At 45.6% G+C, this 20,026-nt stretch overlaps 1 protein-coding gene across 8 annotated transcripts in view; it reads left to right on the top strand.

Annotated features, from left to right (window-relative positions):
- The first annotated feature begins 518 nt into the window (after positions 1-518).
- LOC136580603 (collagen alpha-2(XI) chain-like) overlaps positions 519-20,026 on the top strand; it is a 159,297-nt gene continuing 139,789 nt past the window's right edge. For 6 of the 8 annotated variants that reach the window (XM_066581284.1, XM_066581280.1, XM_066581283.1 and 3 more), the window contains exon 1: positions 520-750. In XM_066581284.1, coding sequence (XP_066437381.1) covers positions 648-750 — 103 coding nt within the window. In that variant the 5' untranslated portion in view covers positions 520-647. Of the gene's footprint in view, positions 751-20,026 lie in introns of all 8 variants that reach the window. The other 2 variants (XM_066581279.1, XM_066581286.1) reach the window with 2 other exon arrangements.

Below are 20,026 nucleotides of genomic sequence, written 5' to 3'. Positions count from 1 at the left end.
CAGACCGAATACAGAGTGAAGATCCCCTCGTCCGGAAGCCCTAATATAGGACACCCCGCAGGTTTCCTGGACGCCCTTGATGACAGAGAGGCGCAGGACGGAGACTCGGAATTTAGTGTCTACGTGGAAGACCGTGAATTCTGCGCTCCGACAACATCTAAACTCCTCATTAATGACTAATAAACGCAATGAACTGGTTTCCGTAGAACGTACGGCGCTGCCATGTCCCACCAGCAGTCGGAGAGGGTAGAGGTGGGTGACACATGGGGAGTGTACAAGGGGGCATAGGTCATCAAGTAGAGATGGCAGGAGGGAGGGCAGACAGTGACAGCGAGGGGAGGCAGAACTGCTGCAAATTAGGGATGGATATTAGGAATTAATGTCAAAGGAAAAGTGAGAAGGTGAGAGAGGAGGTAAACCCAGTCGAAAGTGGGTGGGAGGGAGCTGACATGGGGTCTCACCTCTCCTCCCTCCCAGCGCAGCCTCCTCTCCCCTCCCCAGGCTGCTGCACATGGTGTAAGTAGAGAGTTCCCAGCAGTAGCTGCAGCCTGTCCTCTACTCTCCTGTCCTGTCCTGTCCTGCTCCCTTGTACCTCACTCCTGCTGGTCCTGCGGCCCTCCTCCTCCCCACCCTTCTACCTGGGCACCATGCCCCGGCCTGAGCCCAGGAGATGCAGGGTCCCCGGGGTGCCCCCTCTCTGCAGCCTGGCGCTGCTTCTCTTCTGGCAGCTGGTGCGGACCCAGGCAGCAGGTAAGACTGGCATTCATCATGCCATTTTGGGGGGCAGACTGTACCGGGGAATAAGTGCTATGGTGCAGAATAATTTGGGTAATGCAAAGTCTTTACAGCAACTGCAAAAATTTAGTAAAGATGCCCACTTGGGTGAGAAGTGAAGAATGGCGCTGGCATTTTATGGTCACTCAGGTGACAACTAACAGAAAGGTGTCAGCAGGTGTCCGAATCAAGGAGGAAAGTGTCCGAGTGTCTCAAACTGCGACCAAAAAGGGTTCAAAAATATTTTGGAAGTCTGAGGTGGGCTGTCAAAGTCATCAATAGTGAGTCAGACTGGCAGCGACTCGCAGACGGACAGGGAGGCGCCCAAACGGCACGAAATATTAAATGTCAGTTCTGCAGCCTAAAAACTGATAGAAATGAGCGAGGGGTTAGCGGGGGGGATAAAAGGTGTCGTCTGCAGTAAGTCATCAGGAGGCTGGGGGCTACTATTCACAATTGTCTGTCTGCTGTTACAATGCATTGGGGTTCGGGCATTTGTTGGGATTAATCCATTTGGGGGGGCTGTCATCTCCGATCCAGCGAGAAACTAAATGCTAAAGATATTTCAATAGTAATGAATGAGTTTAACCCTTAACCCTCCTGCATAAATAATTCTAGACATAAATGTCGGAAGCTGCAGGGAGCTCCAGCATCCCTAATCTTGTGCAGGTCAGTGGAGGTCCACGCAGTCTATTTAGGGGTGTTAGCTGGATTATAGGGCGAGCAAGAACCACCTGCTGCGGGTCTTTAGGCACATTCCTTCTGGTTTTGGTTTTGGAAGAAATCCGTTCGTCTGCCAGTTCTTGCACAATGTGGATCTCTGCTGCCAGTGCTTCCTATCTGGGGCTGCTAGTCTAGTAATAATGTCTAGTGGTTGCTCTTCTTCCAGGTGTTACATTGTCTCCAGGTATATGTATCTATATGATAAGTCTTGCATTATCTCACATCCCCGCTCTGTGTGACATTTTATCATGCTGGCAGCCTCACATAGTGGCACATTGTGGTGTGCAGGGGATGCAGGCACACAGGGAGCCTAGGTAGAGGGTAGTCGGGATGTCTTGGAGCGCAGCCTCGTACCACCCTCATGACACTCACATCTGCTGCAGGAGATTTATCAATGTGCTGGTATTTGCAGCATGTGGCCCCAGAGATGGGGGGTTGGAGCCACGACTTACAATAAACATGGGTGATAGCACGAGGGGTGGAGGGCGTGGAGAGGTAAACCCCACCTGGGTGAGGCCGTAACCTGTAATGACTTCAGAAAGTAAATGTTACCCACACCGGATAGTTCAATAGTCTCAATCCCAGAGATCCCTCCCAATGGGGAATATGGAGAACGTTTTTGGATATATATTACTTTTTATTAGTTTTATGGATAATTTTTGAGAAAGAAGCCGTTGACATTAATATCGTCTGGTTATTATTTGTTTCGGAGACACATAAGGAATTCGTAGCCACAAGGAGACGAGTTCTCTAGAGGATGAATGATTGATTTATTTTGTCATTTTGTGGGCAAAAAAAAAAAAAAATTCTCCCCCCTGAACTTTTTCCCTGACGTTTCCTCTACACAGAGAACAATGAAGATATTTTATTGTTTGACTGGCCAGATTATTTTTTTCTATTCGGTTTGTTTTTAATGAGCTCAGCACTGGCTGATGGAACAAGAACACTTTTATAGCAAGTACAGAATTTTCCATGAAGCCAGAATGAGATTTCAGTTGCACGAATCCATAAAAAGGTGCTGGCGGTGATCGCTGGGAAGGAGACGCTTTCTTCTGGCTTTGAGATTTGCAGGAATTGAAAAAAAATAAAGAACTGATCCCAAACTGAGAACTATAGCAGATTCCCGGGATAGAGGTGAAAGTCAGAGTATGGAGGGGGGATTTGGATAAGGGATGAGCGGCAATTTACTGGGACAGAAGAGATCCTTAGGACCAGGGACACCCAGAGGGCAGGAGACACAGAAGCAGAAGATGAACTTGTCAAGAAGATGAACTTGTCAACCACTGACTTAACACTTTAGAAGTAATTAGTCTTGGGCCAAATCCAAGGTGAGGGAACGCTGCGGGCCAGGATGAGAGTAGATGACAGTCTAGTCAGCCGGGATCTGTTGTGAGGCTGTCGAGCAGGTGACTAGTCAGTCCGTACAGGCGGAGGGTTAATGTCCGTCCTGATCAGTCTGTACAGATAGAGGATTGAGGTCAATGAAGTTGGAGCTTCGGCATCTGGTTTAGGGGGATTTCACACAACATTTTTTGGAAAAACTCCACTACAGTTTTTCATGCAATTTTTTTTGAGCCAAAACCAGAAGTTGATTCAAAAACAATGCAAAATATAAAGGAAGGATTCTGCTTCTCCTCCTGCCGAATCCATTTCTGGCTTTGGCTCAAAAACTATAGTACAGTTTTTCCAAATGTAAATCCTTCTGTATTCCTGTAAAAGAGCTTTAGAGATGGTTGTAAATGTGGAGATGTTTAGGATGGAGCGCAGAGGACCTGACATCATTACTGTCTCTTGGTGCCACCCCTCCTGTGTGCCCTCAGTGAATGCCACCCTCTGTCCTCTACCTGCTCGCTGAGTGCCAGGGAGGGCTGCTGAATAGTTAGAAAGAGGTGTCAGTTAGTGGGAGACAGCGGAGAGCGAGGGATGAAAGCGCAGCTTGTTAGGAGCGAGCAGCCAATCCGGGTGCTCTTATTACAGTAGAGAGCAGTGTGTCAATCACCCGGGTCCCAGATGGACGAAAGAACAAGTGAGAGGAACTGCATCAAACCCACTCCTGTTCTCTCTGCCCGAATGTGGAATACAGCGCCCCCTGTGGACGGAGATAGTGCCATAGTCAGGGGTATAATTATGACTTTTGTCATTATAGTGTTTGGTATACATGCCAAGTGAAGCTGTGCCAATATGGGACTCACTGCTTGGACTGTAGCACATAAATGTTGGCATGTTGCAAGCTCCGCCAGCAAGGACAATGATAATAGCAATTTGCCCTAGAATGCTACCACTCCATCTTTACCATGTTGGCTGGTAAAAAGTGGTGCCATTTTTTGATGAAGAGATGGTTAAGAGCCAGGCCCAAAGTACATGGTGAGATTTGGTGTATGAAACCCAATTCATGACCATAAAGAGGAATATTAAATAAAATGAACAATCAAGGCCTCTAATGATTTATACCTCAGTGGGTATCACATCACGTATGCACACATAGGTCACAATATAAGCAGCCAGAATGGCATGAAAAGATAAGAGATGCCGCGGGCCGTTGGTGACATAGCGGATATCGGCCAGCACTCCACCTCTGCCCAAATCCTCAGCAATCGACTCCACTGCAGCGGAGATGCGTTCCTTTAGGTCGTCAAGCGTCACCAACGGCGCCCCAATCCGACATCTGTAAAAACCTGAAGAGTTCTATCTTTTCTTGTCATTCTGGCTGATGGATGTCTATTCATGTAGGGTGAGGTCCGCTTCACTGTTTCTCTGCTGTCTTTTCATCACCTTGTATTATGTGGGGAGTTCGTTCTGTATATGGGGAATATACCAGCAGAGACATGTAATGGTCTTATAGCATTTCAGCGTTGCACTGTTGCCACCACGTGGTGTTCTGCGTAGGTATATATATGTATATAATGCTGTCATTGGAGGAGGTCGATATAGAAATATGAGTTCTTGTCAAACACCTAGATGAATACTTGAAGGTGTAAGAATAAAAGGCAGATAGAGTAATAGAGCTTCTAATTACAGCCACACTGATACATGTATCTACATACACTATTATATACACAGTATACATGTGTACACATAGACACGAACATACATATGACAACCTGTAAGTACACACATGCTCCAAGGTTCACTTACATGAATAAAACAAACAGACATATACACAGATTTATAGACAGACATCGTGCCCGTCTTAGCTTATATTGCATCCTATGCAGAATTTTTCTTATTCCCTGAAGAAAGAAAAATTATATATATATATATATATATCTATATATATATATATATATATATATATATATAAATATAGCACTGATATTAGTCTACCTGTGTTTTGCTTATGTAGAAAGCAGCAAAACAGCAGCATACTGATACCGGAACACCTCAGTACATAAATACAACACCAGAACCAAGCCCATAACATAAATACAGTACCAGAACCAAGCTAATAGCATAAATACAGCACCAGTACTAAACCCATAACATAAATACAGCACCAGAAGAGCTCAGTACATACATACAGTACCTGAACAGCTGAGTTCATACATACAGCACCAGAATGAAACTCAATATATAAATACAGCACCAGAACTAAGCTAATGACATAAATACAGCAGTATTACCAAGCTTATAGCATAGCTACAACAGCAGAACTAAGCAACAGTGTTGCTGGGGCACCAGTGGGTAACAGTGACGCCTTGGAACATCAGAGGAGATAGAGCCATGAGGAGGATGATTCATGTAGCTCCACAAGACGCTTTTGCACAGAGGAAGAAGATCATCTGGCCAGGTGGACCTAAGGGCAGCGATCATCCTCAGCCGGCATCTGCCTGGTGTTTCCCCTACAAGCTGGTGGCAGACACCGAGTGCTACTGCATGGGTCGCACGTAGCTATGGCTGTACATATATACATACAGAGATAAAGACACATATTTAATCATCATGAGGTTCTGAGGAATGGCCTTGTACCAATATCAATGTGCTGAGATGGCCAGGAAGTCTCTGGTCTGACCTATGGCTGCTGACAACTTCCGGCTACTCGTTTCAGGCCAGGCCTGTTGTCAGTAAGTTGTGTGGAGAAGCGTCCCTTACAGCCCGGCTCCATGCCATCTGCTGTTAATAGTTCTGAACCCTGATCATAGGGAGTCTACAGAGATGTCCTATGTAATATCAGAAGGTGCGACGGGCGGAGTATTAGGAGGAAAACCACCTGCGGGAAGAATGTGAAATAATGGAACTTGTTATATAGAGTAGCGGAAATATCTGTGGGCTCGTTTATGGGGGATGATGTAATGGATTATATAGAAAGTGTCTATTGAGTCTTATTTAATAATGATATATACAGAAGACGGATGTGAAATTAGGGCTAAACATAATTATACGTGTGCATGATATAGGCATCCATGTGTGACATGCAGAAAAGCCAATTACAGGGGGCAGCGTACAAATATCTGGAGGGATGAGAGGCACAGAAGAGACTTTGTACTGCTGCGATCCGCCGCACGTTCCAGGCGGTGATGTGGGGACAGTAATAATGGCGGCACACGATGTCTGTGTTTTCATTCCGCTTTATGACAGATTGTTGGTAACTCGATGGATTTCTCTGCTCTTTGAATTAATGACGAGAGAGATCTGCAATGTGAAACGTCACTTAGGAAATAGCTGTGGGTGTGATCCGGGCTCAGAGCGTTCCTTTCACACAAAGCATAATGTGCAGATTATACTCTGCCTGTTGGCTCTCCTACAGAAATAGCAATTAGGGATGAAATGCCCGATGCCGGACTCTCGCCCTGCAATGCTAATCCCAAACACGCAGCCTATAGAATGTACTGCTGTGTCCTCCATATCTGCTCCTATTAGCCCAGATACTACTATATTATCACATATATACTCAGTGAGAGGGACACATTTATGAGCATATTAAATCACACAGCAGTAATTTAATGGATTTTCAACTATGGAACCAACTTATGGAGGCCACACATTGGGGACCCTGGAGTGATGTTATTGCTTGGTGCCCCTTGGCTTATGTCATCATTACATGACCGACCTACCAATATATGCCTATGTCAACAGATTTACCTGGAGGAGTGTATTCATGATAATAGTATCAATTCATTTATCGAAAGACACATTGCTAGGCCTGGACATAAGGCGGCAAGTTTAGGTGATCATTATATAGCGAAGTAGTGTAACCAACGCAAGGAGGCAACACATTGAGGACCCTGCAGTAATGTCATCACTTTGTGCCCCTGGCTTACATAATCATTATGTGACCAACCTACAAATATCAAACCCCATTGTTAGCCTACACAGATCTTAAAGTATATTTACACCTTTGCACTCTTTTAACAGTTTTTGGTATTGAAGGCTTTTTGTGATTGGTTTTCATTCAAAATTTCTGATTGTTTACTTTCTTTGCTCATATTGTTTTCCAAGAGACTGCAGACTGGAGAACTAAAATCTTAGAAAATTCTGTCTGTCTGAGTAAACTGACAGCTCCTTCCCTAGCCTCCGCCCTGTTGTGAACATGCATTTACTACCTTTCCACTGAGTATATGACAGTACCAGAGAATTGGAGCAGAGCAAAGAAAGCTACTATTACAGTGGGCCGTAATTCACTCTGGGTGAATTTTCTGCTCTTATCAGCAGTGAGGAGGAACAGCCAGCAGCTACTCAAAGAGAGGATGTGATAACTGTTTAGTATTGGGTGGGTATGGTTATGCTGCACAGTCTCTAAAAGAGGAGAGCTGAGCTTGTGAACTCCATGAGAGTAACCAGCTGATTAGTGCTGGGACTGTCCCAAGCTAGAAACTTGAATTTAGGATATGGAATTAACCAAGTATGATGCTTTATAAATGCATGAGAAGGAAAAATCAATGCAAAACAGATGTGTATCAGTTCTTTCCACAGGGCCTTAGGCCCCCTGCACACGAATAGAATTTTGCTGCCATTTGTTACCTCCTTTGGAAAACCGCTGCTTCTGGCACACGTGTGCAAACCAATTGCGGTTTCCGTGAGCGGAGGAAAAATCACAGCATGTTCCATTTTTGTGCGGGCTCCACATGGAAGTGGACTTCTGTTGAAGTCAATGGAAGCCGTCCGACCCATGGCTCTTCCCCAATTAAAAACTACGGAAAGGTTGCGGGATACCGTCATCGCCTAGCGATGGCGTGGGTAAAACTGTATTGCGCATGTCCGACGGCGAACCATCTGGACCATCTGCAGTACACAAAAAGAAGATGACGACAGGTACGGACGGTCGCCAGCCGCAGTCAGGTTCGGATTTTACTGCGGCAGCCTTAGTAAGATGTGTGTCTATTTATTTTTCATGCACAAACGGTTTCTATAGCCTTTAAGCTATGCTGCTGTTCATTTTAGAAGACTAATATATATGCTAGTGTACATAATATTGTATATACCATTGAACTTTAATTTTGCATCAACTCAACAGTTTTACCTGGAGGACTGTATTCATGATAATCATAGTAACCCATTTATTGAAAGACACGTTACTAAACCTGGGCCTAAGGCAGCAATTTCAGGTGGCCTCTATGTAGCAGAGTAGTGCCCACCCAGTATTAGCATCATAGATATTATTACTTGAGCGTAATAAATTTAAATATCATTAACACTTGTCTTTCCCTCACAATAGTTACCTGTATTCAGGATTTAATTTGTTTGTAGGAACGCCAAAACTACCAATAGGGAGAGATTTTGCAGATTAGTTCTATACAAATTTGCCTTGTATTTGTAATGTTTGTGTATATTTAATCTGCATCTTATATGTAACCATTACATACGATAGCAAGGGTTTAATCTTTTCTGTGGCTTTATATTACACCAGTACTCCATCGGCTGGCCATATTTCTTAGACACTGCCGAGTTCCTGACCGCTCAGTTCACTCCTGTTGGGATGGCCAGAGGCAGGTCATGTGATGGGGCACGGATGTAGGAAGAGGCTAGAAGAAGCATCCAATAGGCATAAAATGTAAAGGTCTCCATTGCTCAATCAGATTTCTGTGTTTCTTATACAACTCCTGCCCCATATTAGCTTGAGGGTGAGAAACTCCAAAATTCCCGTTGGAAACATGAAGTTCTGCAAATTATTTTACAGTTTACAGGGCTGCTTTACCCATAGAGCAAACAGTGTATCTGCCGTGGCCTCCTGTCACCACTTACAACTCTATCTGCGTCCTCAGGGCACAGGTGCCGTTCAAAAGTAATAAAACACTCGCCTCTCGAATTCCCTGCCGCTCAGGTCCCGCGGTCTCCACCCACTTCTGGGTTCTATGGTCACATGACCACTGCTGCCAATATTAGTCTCAGCAACACTGAGACCAGTGATTAGCGACGAGCATGTGACTGCTGGACCTGGAAGTGAGCAGAGACTGCAGAGAAGTCAGAGGGGGGGTTGCAGGATTAGGAGACCATTTATTTTTATTACTTTTTTTAGCTTCAAAAAATTTCAGAGATGGAGGTGGCAGGGTGATGGCATGGAGGTGGTGAGGTGATGGCATGGAAGGGCGGGGTGATGGCATGGAGGGGGCGGAGTGATGGCACGGAGGTGGCGAGGTGATGGCATGGAAGGGCGGGGTGATGGCATGGAGGGGGCGGAGTGATGGCATGGAGGGGTAGGGCGATGGTCGGTGTTGTATCGGGCCCACTAAGTTATTAAACGGCCCTTATGTCACCAGTTTAGAATTGGGTCTTCCATTGTGCACGGACTGCCATATCCTATAAAAGGCCCATCAGGAACCTTTGTAGCTGCACGACTGTGGACAATATGCTTTATATCTAGATGCCCCTCGGACACTATACGAACCCCTGATCATGTTCCCACTGGTGATCTCTGCCCGGTTTACAGGCAATCATGTCTGTCCTGGAATAATACCTGAGATCCCAGATAAAATAGTTGGCAAGCTGTCAGGTATTCGCTGGTCAGTCAGATGGCTGAACACGACAAATAGCGATTCACATGAGCTGCTCCCCATAACCACACGGTACAGCCATATGGATCTCATTCCGCAGACACACGGCTACTGTTTTTCCCCGGCTGGTATGCGGCGGCCCGTAGATGATGCTTTCTAAATTACAGACAGGAATGCGGCATTTAGTAATACAAGTTTTACAAGTGGTCCTTAGCTGTGTTTGGGGTCCCTCCGCGTCTCACCCAGGGTCCCCGAAAAAGGCCTTTTTGAAATGGAAATGTAGTGAATGTTGAAGTCCCTGTGAGTGCTGAGGGCATCCTCTGTCTGAGGGACGCACAGAGAGCCCATTGTGTGGAGGGACGCACAGAGCTCCTGTTTATAGAGCGGCTTCAGGAGGGCCGGGGGCGCAGCCAGCCAGGGAGGGAGGTAAATATTTGGTTTGGTTTTAGAAAGTATGTGTCACAAAAAGATAGTTTTCAGAATCTCTCCTCAGCCTTCTGAGCTGAACACTGGGATGCATTCACAGCTCCGGATATATATATATACACTGCAGACGATGGCATCACAAGCAAAGTAGTTTAATTCTAGGATTTTCATGCTTTTGGGTTCAAATGATTTGAAAACTTCCAAACTCACTTCTTTATTTCCCTTTGCTTATAGATTCCCAACAAATTCTGCATCTCCTTTACAGATTCTAGTCATTCATGTCCCGAGGAGAGGACAACCTTATGGGGTCTCTAAGACACCTTTCACATAGACACATCCGTAGGAAGCTGTGAAATTTGTGAAATTTGACATCACGAAAATCTGCACCAAAGTCCGCATATCTAAATACGGATTTTGATGCAGAATTCTGCCTTTTTCAATTTTGCATCAAAATCCACACATTAGACATGCGGATGGTGGTGAGGAATTTTTCATAGGACAGCAAATTCTGCTGCATCCTGTGGAACAATTTATACATGGAGAATGCTTGCCTATAAAGTAACCGAGAGTCAGACACGACTAAATGGATAGATTGATGGAGAGTTCCCTAACATGGACCAATGATTGGCTACATGAATATTCCCAAGCGTTTGTTGCAGAACGCATCTTTTCCCTTGTGGAAACAGGATGTGCTGCCAACAATAATGCACACTGTACGGGGCAAACGGTTGTATTAAAGAGTAACTGCACTTTTAAAAACTTTTGACATGTCAGAGCGACATGTCTAAAGTTTTGATTAGTGGGGGTCCGGGTGCTGAGAATTCCGTTGATCGCAGAAATGAAGGGGCATTCACTTGTGTCCCTTCAGCTGTCATCGCTCCTTGTTGGCTCTTCTTGGCTGCTGAAGACGGACACATAGATGTCTATGGAAGTCAATGCTTATGACACTAACGGTCAAGATGGGGCTTTGAGGGTGGCTTCCTCTGCCACTGAGGAATGGAAATCTCGGTCTGCATTGGATCGTAATGGGTGTCATGGTGGCCTTGTCCATGCAAACAGGCTCATCAGGCTTTCATGGCCCCGTCAGATCGGGCTTTGGCCAGTGGTGTACCACCATGAATTGGGCCCTCAGCATGGCCGCCCACCAGATACTCCTGTTAATACTCTGGAGAAAATTTGCACCCATATTGCTGCTCACAAATGGTTTAGTAATAAAACAGAACAGTCCAATGCAGAATGTCTAACAGGTTGTGTATGGGCCTCTTACAATATTAAGCCTCTTGCTAGGAAAACGGTGACGGTAAAAGTACGGATGGAGTTCCCATAACTGGGACTTGGAATGTCTCTGTTGCTCCCTGACCCTGCCTGTAGAGTGTATATATGTATGTCTGGCTCCAGAGTTACTCAAGGATCTTATTCACAGTTCGTTACCGCTGAGTGATAACTGGCGAGGTGCAGGAGGCGGCGCGCTCGGGCTGACTCTTGGCTAAATGCAGTCTGAGACAAGATTGCTGATGTTGGTGTTGCCCATTGGACATTAATGGCTGTGAGGATTAGCTTCTTCCTCAGTTGTGCAGCTTGTACTCGCTACGCACTAGACTGCTTCTTTCCTGGTGTCCGGTCCAGGATTGTGCTCCCAGAGTTGAACACTCCACTGTACACTTGGCCTCTGCACCTTTAAAGGAACAGGTGCTCCATAAATCAAACAGCATAACAGTGTCTACAAAAACCATCAAAAAATGAAGTTCAGCCCCTCTTACACATCAGCGGCCAAGAGGAGCCAACAAGAAGTGTTGACAGCTGAAGGGGCTTCGCTCTCACGGTGAATGCTTCTGCTCCTTCTTTCCAGCAATCAGCAGGGTTCTCAGCACCCGGACCCCCACTAATCAATACTTTTGATATGTTAAAACTTTATTAGGCCTCATGTCCACGGGGAAAATCGGGCCCGCTACGGATTCTACATGTAGAATCCGTAGCGGGTCCCTCCTGCCCCGCGGACATGAGCGCTGAAAATCAGAATAAATGAGAATAAACTCACCTCCCATCCGCTCCGTTTCTTCTCTGCGTCGCGGCCGGATCTTCTTTTTCGGCCGGCGGATGAATTCGTCACGCCGGCGGCACGTCGACGACACGTCGTCGACGTGCCGCGCGCATGCGCCGGGCACATCCGCCGAGCCGAAGCAAGGGAGATGCGGCCGTGAGGAAGAGAAGACCTTCCCGGCCCGCTGCGGGTGAGTAAATGCTTTTAAATTCCTATTTTAGGTCTTTAGGGATCCGGACGGCTTCCATAGGCTTCAATAGAAGCCCGCGGGAGCCGTCCCCGCGGAAGACCCGCACGAAAATGGAGCATGGTCCAGATTTTTTCATGCTCCATTTTTTTTAAAATCCCTTTTATTGACCATCCGCGGGTATTTATCTACCCGCGGGTGGTCAATGCATCCCTATGGGGTGCGGATCCGCGTGCAGGTAATCCGCTGCGGATCCTAAATCATATTTTCCCCGTGGACATGAGGCCTAAAGTTCAGCTTCTTTTAACCATTCCTTGCCCTCATACAGCTTGTACTACTAACGATGATTGCTGCACATTAATGACAGTTTAATGAGTGCCAGTCATGAATTGGCACGCGTTATCTGCCCTTGAGTATTAGGGCAGTGCCTGAGGACTCAGGGTGATGGAGGGCCTATAGTCTCTTGTAGGTGCGATATACATTAGATAGCTGTCCGCTAAACTCCTTCACAAACCGGCAGTCGAGTCAGCTGACCATAAACGCTTGCTTGATTTCGGACAATGGCTTATCTTCTGTGACAACAAAGGAATGGGCGTGAAAAACCAGCATACATGAGCCTTCTCCTCCCTGCCATCAACCGTTGGGGGACAATTTGTAGGCCGCAGTCAAATTAGATCCTCGATCAATCTTGCCAAGATGATGAGGTCTAGCCCACTCTTCTGAGATGCAGCACTCACTAGTGGTAATGAGATAAATCTGAGGCAGCACTCGCTATGGTGGGGTTCCCTTACAGCAGTAGCCACAAGTGACTGAACCTTGCCCACCCAAGACGGCTAGTAGCCACATACACCTGTACGGCTAGGGCTTCAGCCGCCTGCAGCTGCCGCTGTATGGAAATCCAGGTCAAATCCGGGAAGTCTACTTTCTTCTTCTACAGAACATTTGAAGCAGCTAATAATAGGTATATTGCAGGGAATCTCTGCAGCGAGTGATGGGTTTATTTTAATAGAACGACCTCCAAAACCCCCATGATATGTTTTTGTTAGTTACTTTGTCCTCACCACTTAATTTCATGGGGTAACTTGGGCGCTGATGCCCTAACACACCATCTAGAACAGCCCCCTCTATCACATCATTCATAAGACCAGTCCCCTTACATGGGGCGGAGGGACCCTCTGGGGCCCATCAGTCTCCTTGGCCCAGGTGTGACTGTAATCTTTGCACACCTGCAGTGCAGCCCCTGCAGATGACCGCTGCAAAGGTAATTTATGGATGATATATACAATCATATTATCATATGCTATAATGGAACTTATTCTAAAACCCGACATCATCCCTTGCGGTAAATCTGTTCTGTACCCTAAACACGTCCTGGCCTCTGTGTTTCCTTATCCTCTACTCTAGAACCTTATTACTCTAGAGACTAATCCTCTGAACTAATCAACTGTTCTGTATGTTAATCCGGTCCTGCTATTTCATCTTAACGCCTCAAAGACCGCCCCTTTTTCATTTTCGTTTTTTCGTCCCCACTTTAAAAAATCATAATTCTTATTTATAAATCAATGTCGCTGTCTGAGGGTTGTATATCTCTGTAATTCTATGTAATGTACCATATAATGTGCTGAAAACCTTTTTAAAAATTCTAAGCTAAGGGAAGTAGAAAAAAAACCTAAATTCTACCATCTTTGGGGTGGGGTCTTGTTTCTACGGCGTACACACTGCAGCAAAAATGACATGATGACTTTATTCTATGGTTCAGTACGATTACTACGATATCAATTCCATTGGTAACATTCTGGAGTACTTACAACTTTTAAACAGTTTCATTCATTTTTGTTTCTTGTAGATGGAGTGACCAAAAAAGTGCAATTGTGGTGTTGTGTTTTTTTTTCTAACGACGTTTACCGTCAAGACAAATAACGTTACTTTGATGGATTGAACTTTTATGGGTGCAGTGATACCCAATATGTTTTTTTATTGTTTTGATTTTTTTATTATAAATATGGGAAAAGCTTTTTTTTAGCTTTTACTTACTTTTATTTTCCTTATAATTATACAAGTTTTTTATATAGTCATTTTTACATCCCGATGGGGGAATTAAACTTTCGATGGTTTGATCACTCCTGTAGTATAATATAATACCATAGTATTACATTATACCACAATTTGGCAGGCATTCTATCAAGCCATGCCACAGGTATGGCTTGATAGGCGATCAGCCACTACAGCACTGGGGGCCTTTAGAAGACCCCAAGCTGCCATGGTAACCAAGTGGCACCTCGTGGTCACATCACGGGGGGGAAGGGATCCAGGTCCCCTTAACTTTGATTATGGGTTTTAAATGCTGCTGTAAGAACTTACACTGGCATTTAAAGGGTTAACAGCCACTATGAAGCCGTTCGCCATGCAGTAACATAATAAACCATTATATACTTCACTCTCAGCGTTCCCGCTGTGTCCTATAAAACCATTGCTTGGTCCTCCGCTGCTTTGTTTGTCTACAAGCTTCAGTCCTGCCCTGGTTTATATCACGTCACAGCTGCTGCAGACAATAGCAGGGCTCAGCCATCAGGCACTGACCTGTTATTGGCTGCAGTGCCTGTGACGTCCTGTAAACCGTCTGGGGCAGCCTGTAAACATGATGTCAGAGGAGAGACCTGGTGTGGTGGTGCGGGAGTGAGGAGAGGTGAGTGTATATATATATATATATATATATATAGTTGGATTACTGCATCGGTAATGAGTTTTACAGGAATGTTACACCTTGGACCGCCCTTTTAAGCTTGTCTTAGCTTCTACCCTAGAACTCTGTTAGTTTTCCATGGAAAGTACCTTAAGCGGATCTTTTGCAAACTTTGTCTTATTCTAGGTTCTATAATTAGACTATTTCCCATTCTTCATCCTTATATTATGTCCTGCTGTGGAACTGATTCTCCTCAGCCCGTGTTCTCCTTCTCCTAAGCTTGTCAGACTCTGCTAGAACCAGATGTATCCCCTGCTGTCACCCCGTTAAATACTTATTCCTAAACTCATCTGTAGCTTCATCCTAACCTTGTCTTGTTCTAGGTTCTACAACCTATTTCCTGTCCTTCATCCTGATATTCAGTACTGCTGTGGAACTGGTTCTCCTCAGCCCATCCTCCCATCTCCTAAACTTGTCGGACTCTACTAGAACCTGACTCATCCTCTGGAGTCACCCTGTTAAATACTCTTCCCTAAATCCATCTGTAGCTTCTTCCTAACCTTGTCTTGTTCTAGGTTCTACAATCTGACTATTTCCCATCCTTCATCCTCATATTCGGTCCTGTTGTGGAACTGGTTCTCCTCAGCCCGTCCTCTCCCTGTTGGACTCTACTAGAACCAGACTCATCTCCTGCAGTCACCCTAATAAATACTCTTCCCTAAACCTATCTGTAGCTTCTTCCTAACCTTGTCTTGTCTCTCCCGAAGACCTGGCTCATCTTCATTGATATCTATAAATCCGTGAAGCTTTAAAAAGCAGAAATCTCGATGTTTTGTTTTGACTGTTCCTGATGGAATAGTAAAAACGATAGCGTCCAGAAGTAGACGAGGACCTCATCTTTCCCAACCCTCAGAATTTGACAGGCAACCCTCAAAATAACCATCTGACACAATGAGCCGGAGTACAGAAGTGAGGAGACGTTATACATAGTTTGTATTGTTACTGACACTATTTTTTTTATACTTTTTTGACAGCTTGGTGGTTGTATTTTTCATTTTTGCAGCTTACGAGGTTCATAATGGTGGGACTCGGCAGTGAATCCCCACAGTTAGTCCCTGTATACCAAGTGTGAGTAGTACAGTGCCGCAGTCAGGTTACGTTTACATGTTGAGGATATACCTATGACAAATTCAGCAGACTAGAGGATTCATGTCCGAAATCAGAGGCTGACCCTTGGATTTCTGTTGATGTGGCTCCGAACGAGGATTAGCCCCATTGTCTTTCAGTGGGGCTATTTCTATGTTTTTCCATGTGGAATCTACAAGAATAATGAACACACTCATTCTTCACACGGATGGCTGCCCTCGACAACAATCTACGTAGATTTTTCCACTGCATATGAATCAGGTTATAGAGACCCGATTCACTTGCATGGAATGCAACTTGGGCTGAGATTTGATGTGGATTCCATGTGGAAGTTAGCATCAAACCTTCAATGTATGAATTTAGCCTTGTTGTTGTCCCACTTTTAGCTGTCTTGCTGCAGGAAGCAGGGGGTTCCATATGTTGCTCAGTGGCCAGGGTTGGTACTGCAGGCTGAGTTCCATTCACTTCAGTAGGACTCTGCATTACCAACCTGGGTCGCTGCACAATGTATGGAGCTGTCTGCTTCCTGCAACAAAATGCATAGAAGTAGGACAACACCTTTAACCCTTTAAGGACCAGGCTGTTTTGTTCCTTAAGGACCAGACACTTTTTAGGGATTTTAACCATGTGGTAGTTTTACTGCCCTATTTTTTTTCCTTTAGCTTCCAAAATAATTTTTGCTGTGTTTTTTTTCCTGTGACATATAGGGCGATTTTTAAAATATCTTTTTCACTGACTTTTTGCCGTTTTTTTTGTTTGTTTCATTGGGGGTAAAAAGCTAACAAAATGATTTTTTTTAACTTTTACAATTATTTTGTTTTTAAATTAGTATATTTATGCTAAAATAAGGTATGGGAACGGGTTCATCTATCTGTTTCGGATGTTTTGATATATCATATGTATGGGTTTGGTTTACAGGGCGCATATGGCGACGGTTTTGCTTGGCATTGGCTTTGGGTCATTTTCTTTCTAATGTATATATTTTTACTGTTTTATTCTGTAATTTTTATCTACTTATGTATGTAATTATGTTTTTTTTACTATCTATGTCTCCCATGACGTCATGTAAGACCTCTGGGGGACATTTACATGCTTTTTTTTATTTGGCACTTTCCCACTGTAGCTGGGGCATCCATAAGAGACCCAGTTACAGGTAAAAACATCCCCTGTAGTGACAATAGTTACTGATAGAGCTAATAAAGGTCTACTTGGACCCTGTAACTCTGCTGTAGCAGGAAATCCTGGCGTTCACATGACCCCCTCTCTCGCAGTACTCAGCGCTCATTGGGAGCTGCCTTCTCCTCCGTGTTATCAGCTGTGACTAACAGCTGACAACCTGTCCTGCTTCTGATTGATTGCAGAGACAGGGTAGGCAATGCGGAAGGCTGCAGGGGAGCGGGGACACAGCATAACCGGGAGATCGGCGGCAGCACAGCGGTGGGTCAGACTGGATGAGGGAGGGAGGGGGACGGGGAGGCTGCAGTGGAAGGGGGACAGCGCTGGGTGACAAGTGTGCCTACCATGGGGGGTTAGGGTGAGGGGTTGTTTCACTGTTGGGGGTTATATTATTTGCTGTAAATCCTTCCATGTTCATGAAGCCGCCTCTGACATGGAAGCATTAACAGCTACTAATGTAATCCCTAACACTGAAACAACTCCTTACCCTAAACCGCCATCCCAGCATGAACTTCATCCCCACGCTGCTAGGACCTTTGAGGGCCTGGCTGCACACAGCCAATTAGCAGCGTGTGGGCGTGCACTGGGCGGATAAAGCCCATCATTAGCTCGCCACCCCTTCTGCTGGTGGTGACAAGATACAATAATACCGAGCTTGTTGACCACTAGACGCCTCTACGACGTAGAGAAGAGATCTTATTCCAGATACCAGAGTCTGAGAGGGGTGCATTATTGGGATGTGAGAAGCTGGATGGCCGTATTGATGAATTGTCCCTCACCAGCCATTAGGACCGGTGGATGTGTGAGGGAACACAAGGCGACCGGGCTCAGGACGCCCCCTACAGACCACCAGTAGAGAGGAGCGTCTGACCAGACTGTTAGGAGGTGTTGGGACCAGTGGATGTGAGGGCACAAAAGGGGATCAAGCTCAGGACACCCCCTACAGACCACGAGTAGACAGGAGCATCTGACCAGACTGTTAGAAGGTGTTGGGGACAGTGGATGTGTGAGGGCACACAAGGTGACTGGGCTCAGGATGCCCCCTACAGACCAGCAGTAGAGAGGAGCATCTGGCCAGACTGTTAGGAGGTGTTGGGACCAGTGGATGGGGGCACACAAGGTGATCGGGCTCAGGACCCCCCCGACAGACCACCAGTAGAGAGGACCATCTAATCGTCTGACTAGACTGTTAGGAGGTGTTGGGACCAGTGGATGAGGGCACACAAGGTCACTGGGCTTAGGACATCCCCGACAGACCACCAGCAGAGAGGACTATCTAATCGTCTGACTAGCACCAGCAGCCTCAACTGTTCTGTTGTCTGCCATCCAGAGACAGGGGGCGCCATCGTTACACCCCTGTGTCTGTTGGAACTATTTCCAGGTGCTTGGCTGAAGGACCTTTGGTCTTGCGGCCTCCATTACATGAACGGCCTCTTACACTCACTGTCGCTTACGTTTGCAGTGATATCATGAACAATAAAAGTGGACGCTACGGAGGGGAACCGGGTTGTCTTCAATGATGAACCCAGGTTTAGTTTGAGCACTGATGGTGGCCGTGTTTGTGTCTGGAGACCTCGGGGTGAGTGCCTCAATCCTGCTCCACTGCTGGTGTGATGGTTTGGGGGGCCATCACCTACGACAGTCGGTCACCCCTAGTCGTGGTACAAGGGACAATGACAACTCATGGCTGCTTCCAAAAGGCAACAGGATAATGCTCGGCCGCACACACATGTGGGTCACAGAAAGTCCCAACAACATTGTCACACTGCAGTGTCTGTCTGGACGCCAGATTGATCACATCTTGTATTCAAGCTAGAGGAGGTACAACAGGGTACTAGAGCCTCCCTACAAGGGGTCAGTTCTCCACAATAGATGATCCTTTTGTTCTGATAATGTAATCACTTACTTATATCAACGTTGCAATCACACAGAGAAAGTTTTATCTGACAACTTCTAGGGGAGGGATGTTACTGACAATAAGTGTGTATATGTGTGTGTGTATATATATATATATATATATATATATATATATACACACTCCTTCTAGGGGAGGATGTTACTGACAATGAGTGTGTATTTATATATATATATATATATATATATATATATATATATATATATATATATATAATGTACTTCTAGCAGAGGGATGTTACTGACAAGGAGCGTGTGTGTATGTATATATATAGGGGTGTTACTGACAATCAGTGTATCTACATTGCTACAACAATGCACTTCTTTTTTTCACTTGTATCTGTCTGAATTTCTGGATTGTCGTTATTATCAGAGTTCGGTGGCATCACGGACGCAACACATCATGGGTGCAGCAGTCATTTCCGACTCTCTTACACTTTCCTTGGCACAGATCCTTGTCCTTCCATCACAGAGAGTCTTCATACACCGCGTCACCTTCTGACGGCACACGATAAGCTACTCCTATGAACTGATATGGCCACACACTGTCCCTGTTTAGCACAGTCCTTGTTTGTCACTCAGTCACAGTCCATACAGTGTGCAGTAACATTGGGGAGCTTGTTCTCATGCATCCTGTTCCCAGCACTTTCCATGACCCGGTCCCGCATGGGACATTCCCTCTTCTTCCTCACAGCGTGTCAGTTATGGAACCTGGGCCATTAGTGCTGTTCGGTTCTCTCAGATCTTTCGGCTGCTTGTACCCTGGTTGTCCAGTTCTGGTCATAGTTTCAGCTTGCCCCGTGCCATGATTTCACCAACAGCCTCTCATTCACCCTCCAGCATGTATATGCAGTTCGTACCGCTCTCTGATGGCAGCGGCCTCTGCCACTTCAGCAACCTCTCACACACTCTGCTGCTCTCGTCTCGTTGCTGCGTCACCTCACTAGTGGCGCAGCACAGATCTTTCATATGTTGCCTAGAATGTTCTGGGGATGGTCAGGGCTTAGCCTTTAGTATTTACTAGCCTG

Source organism: Eleutherodactylus coqui, chromosome 10, assembly GCF_035609145.1.
Source record: "Eleutherodactylus coqui strain aEleCoq1 chromosome 10, aEleCoq1.hap1, whole genome shotgun sequence".
Lineage (NCBI taxonomy): Eukaryota > Metazoa > Chordata > Amphibia > Anura > Eleutherodactylidae > Eleutherodactylus > Eleutherodactylus coqui.
This window is presented reverse-complemented; position numbering and strand designations above follow the sequence as displayed.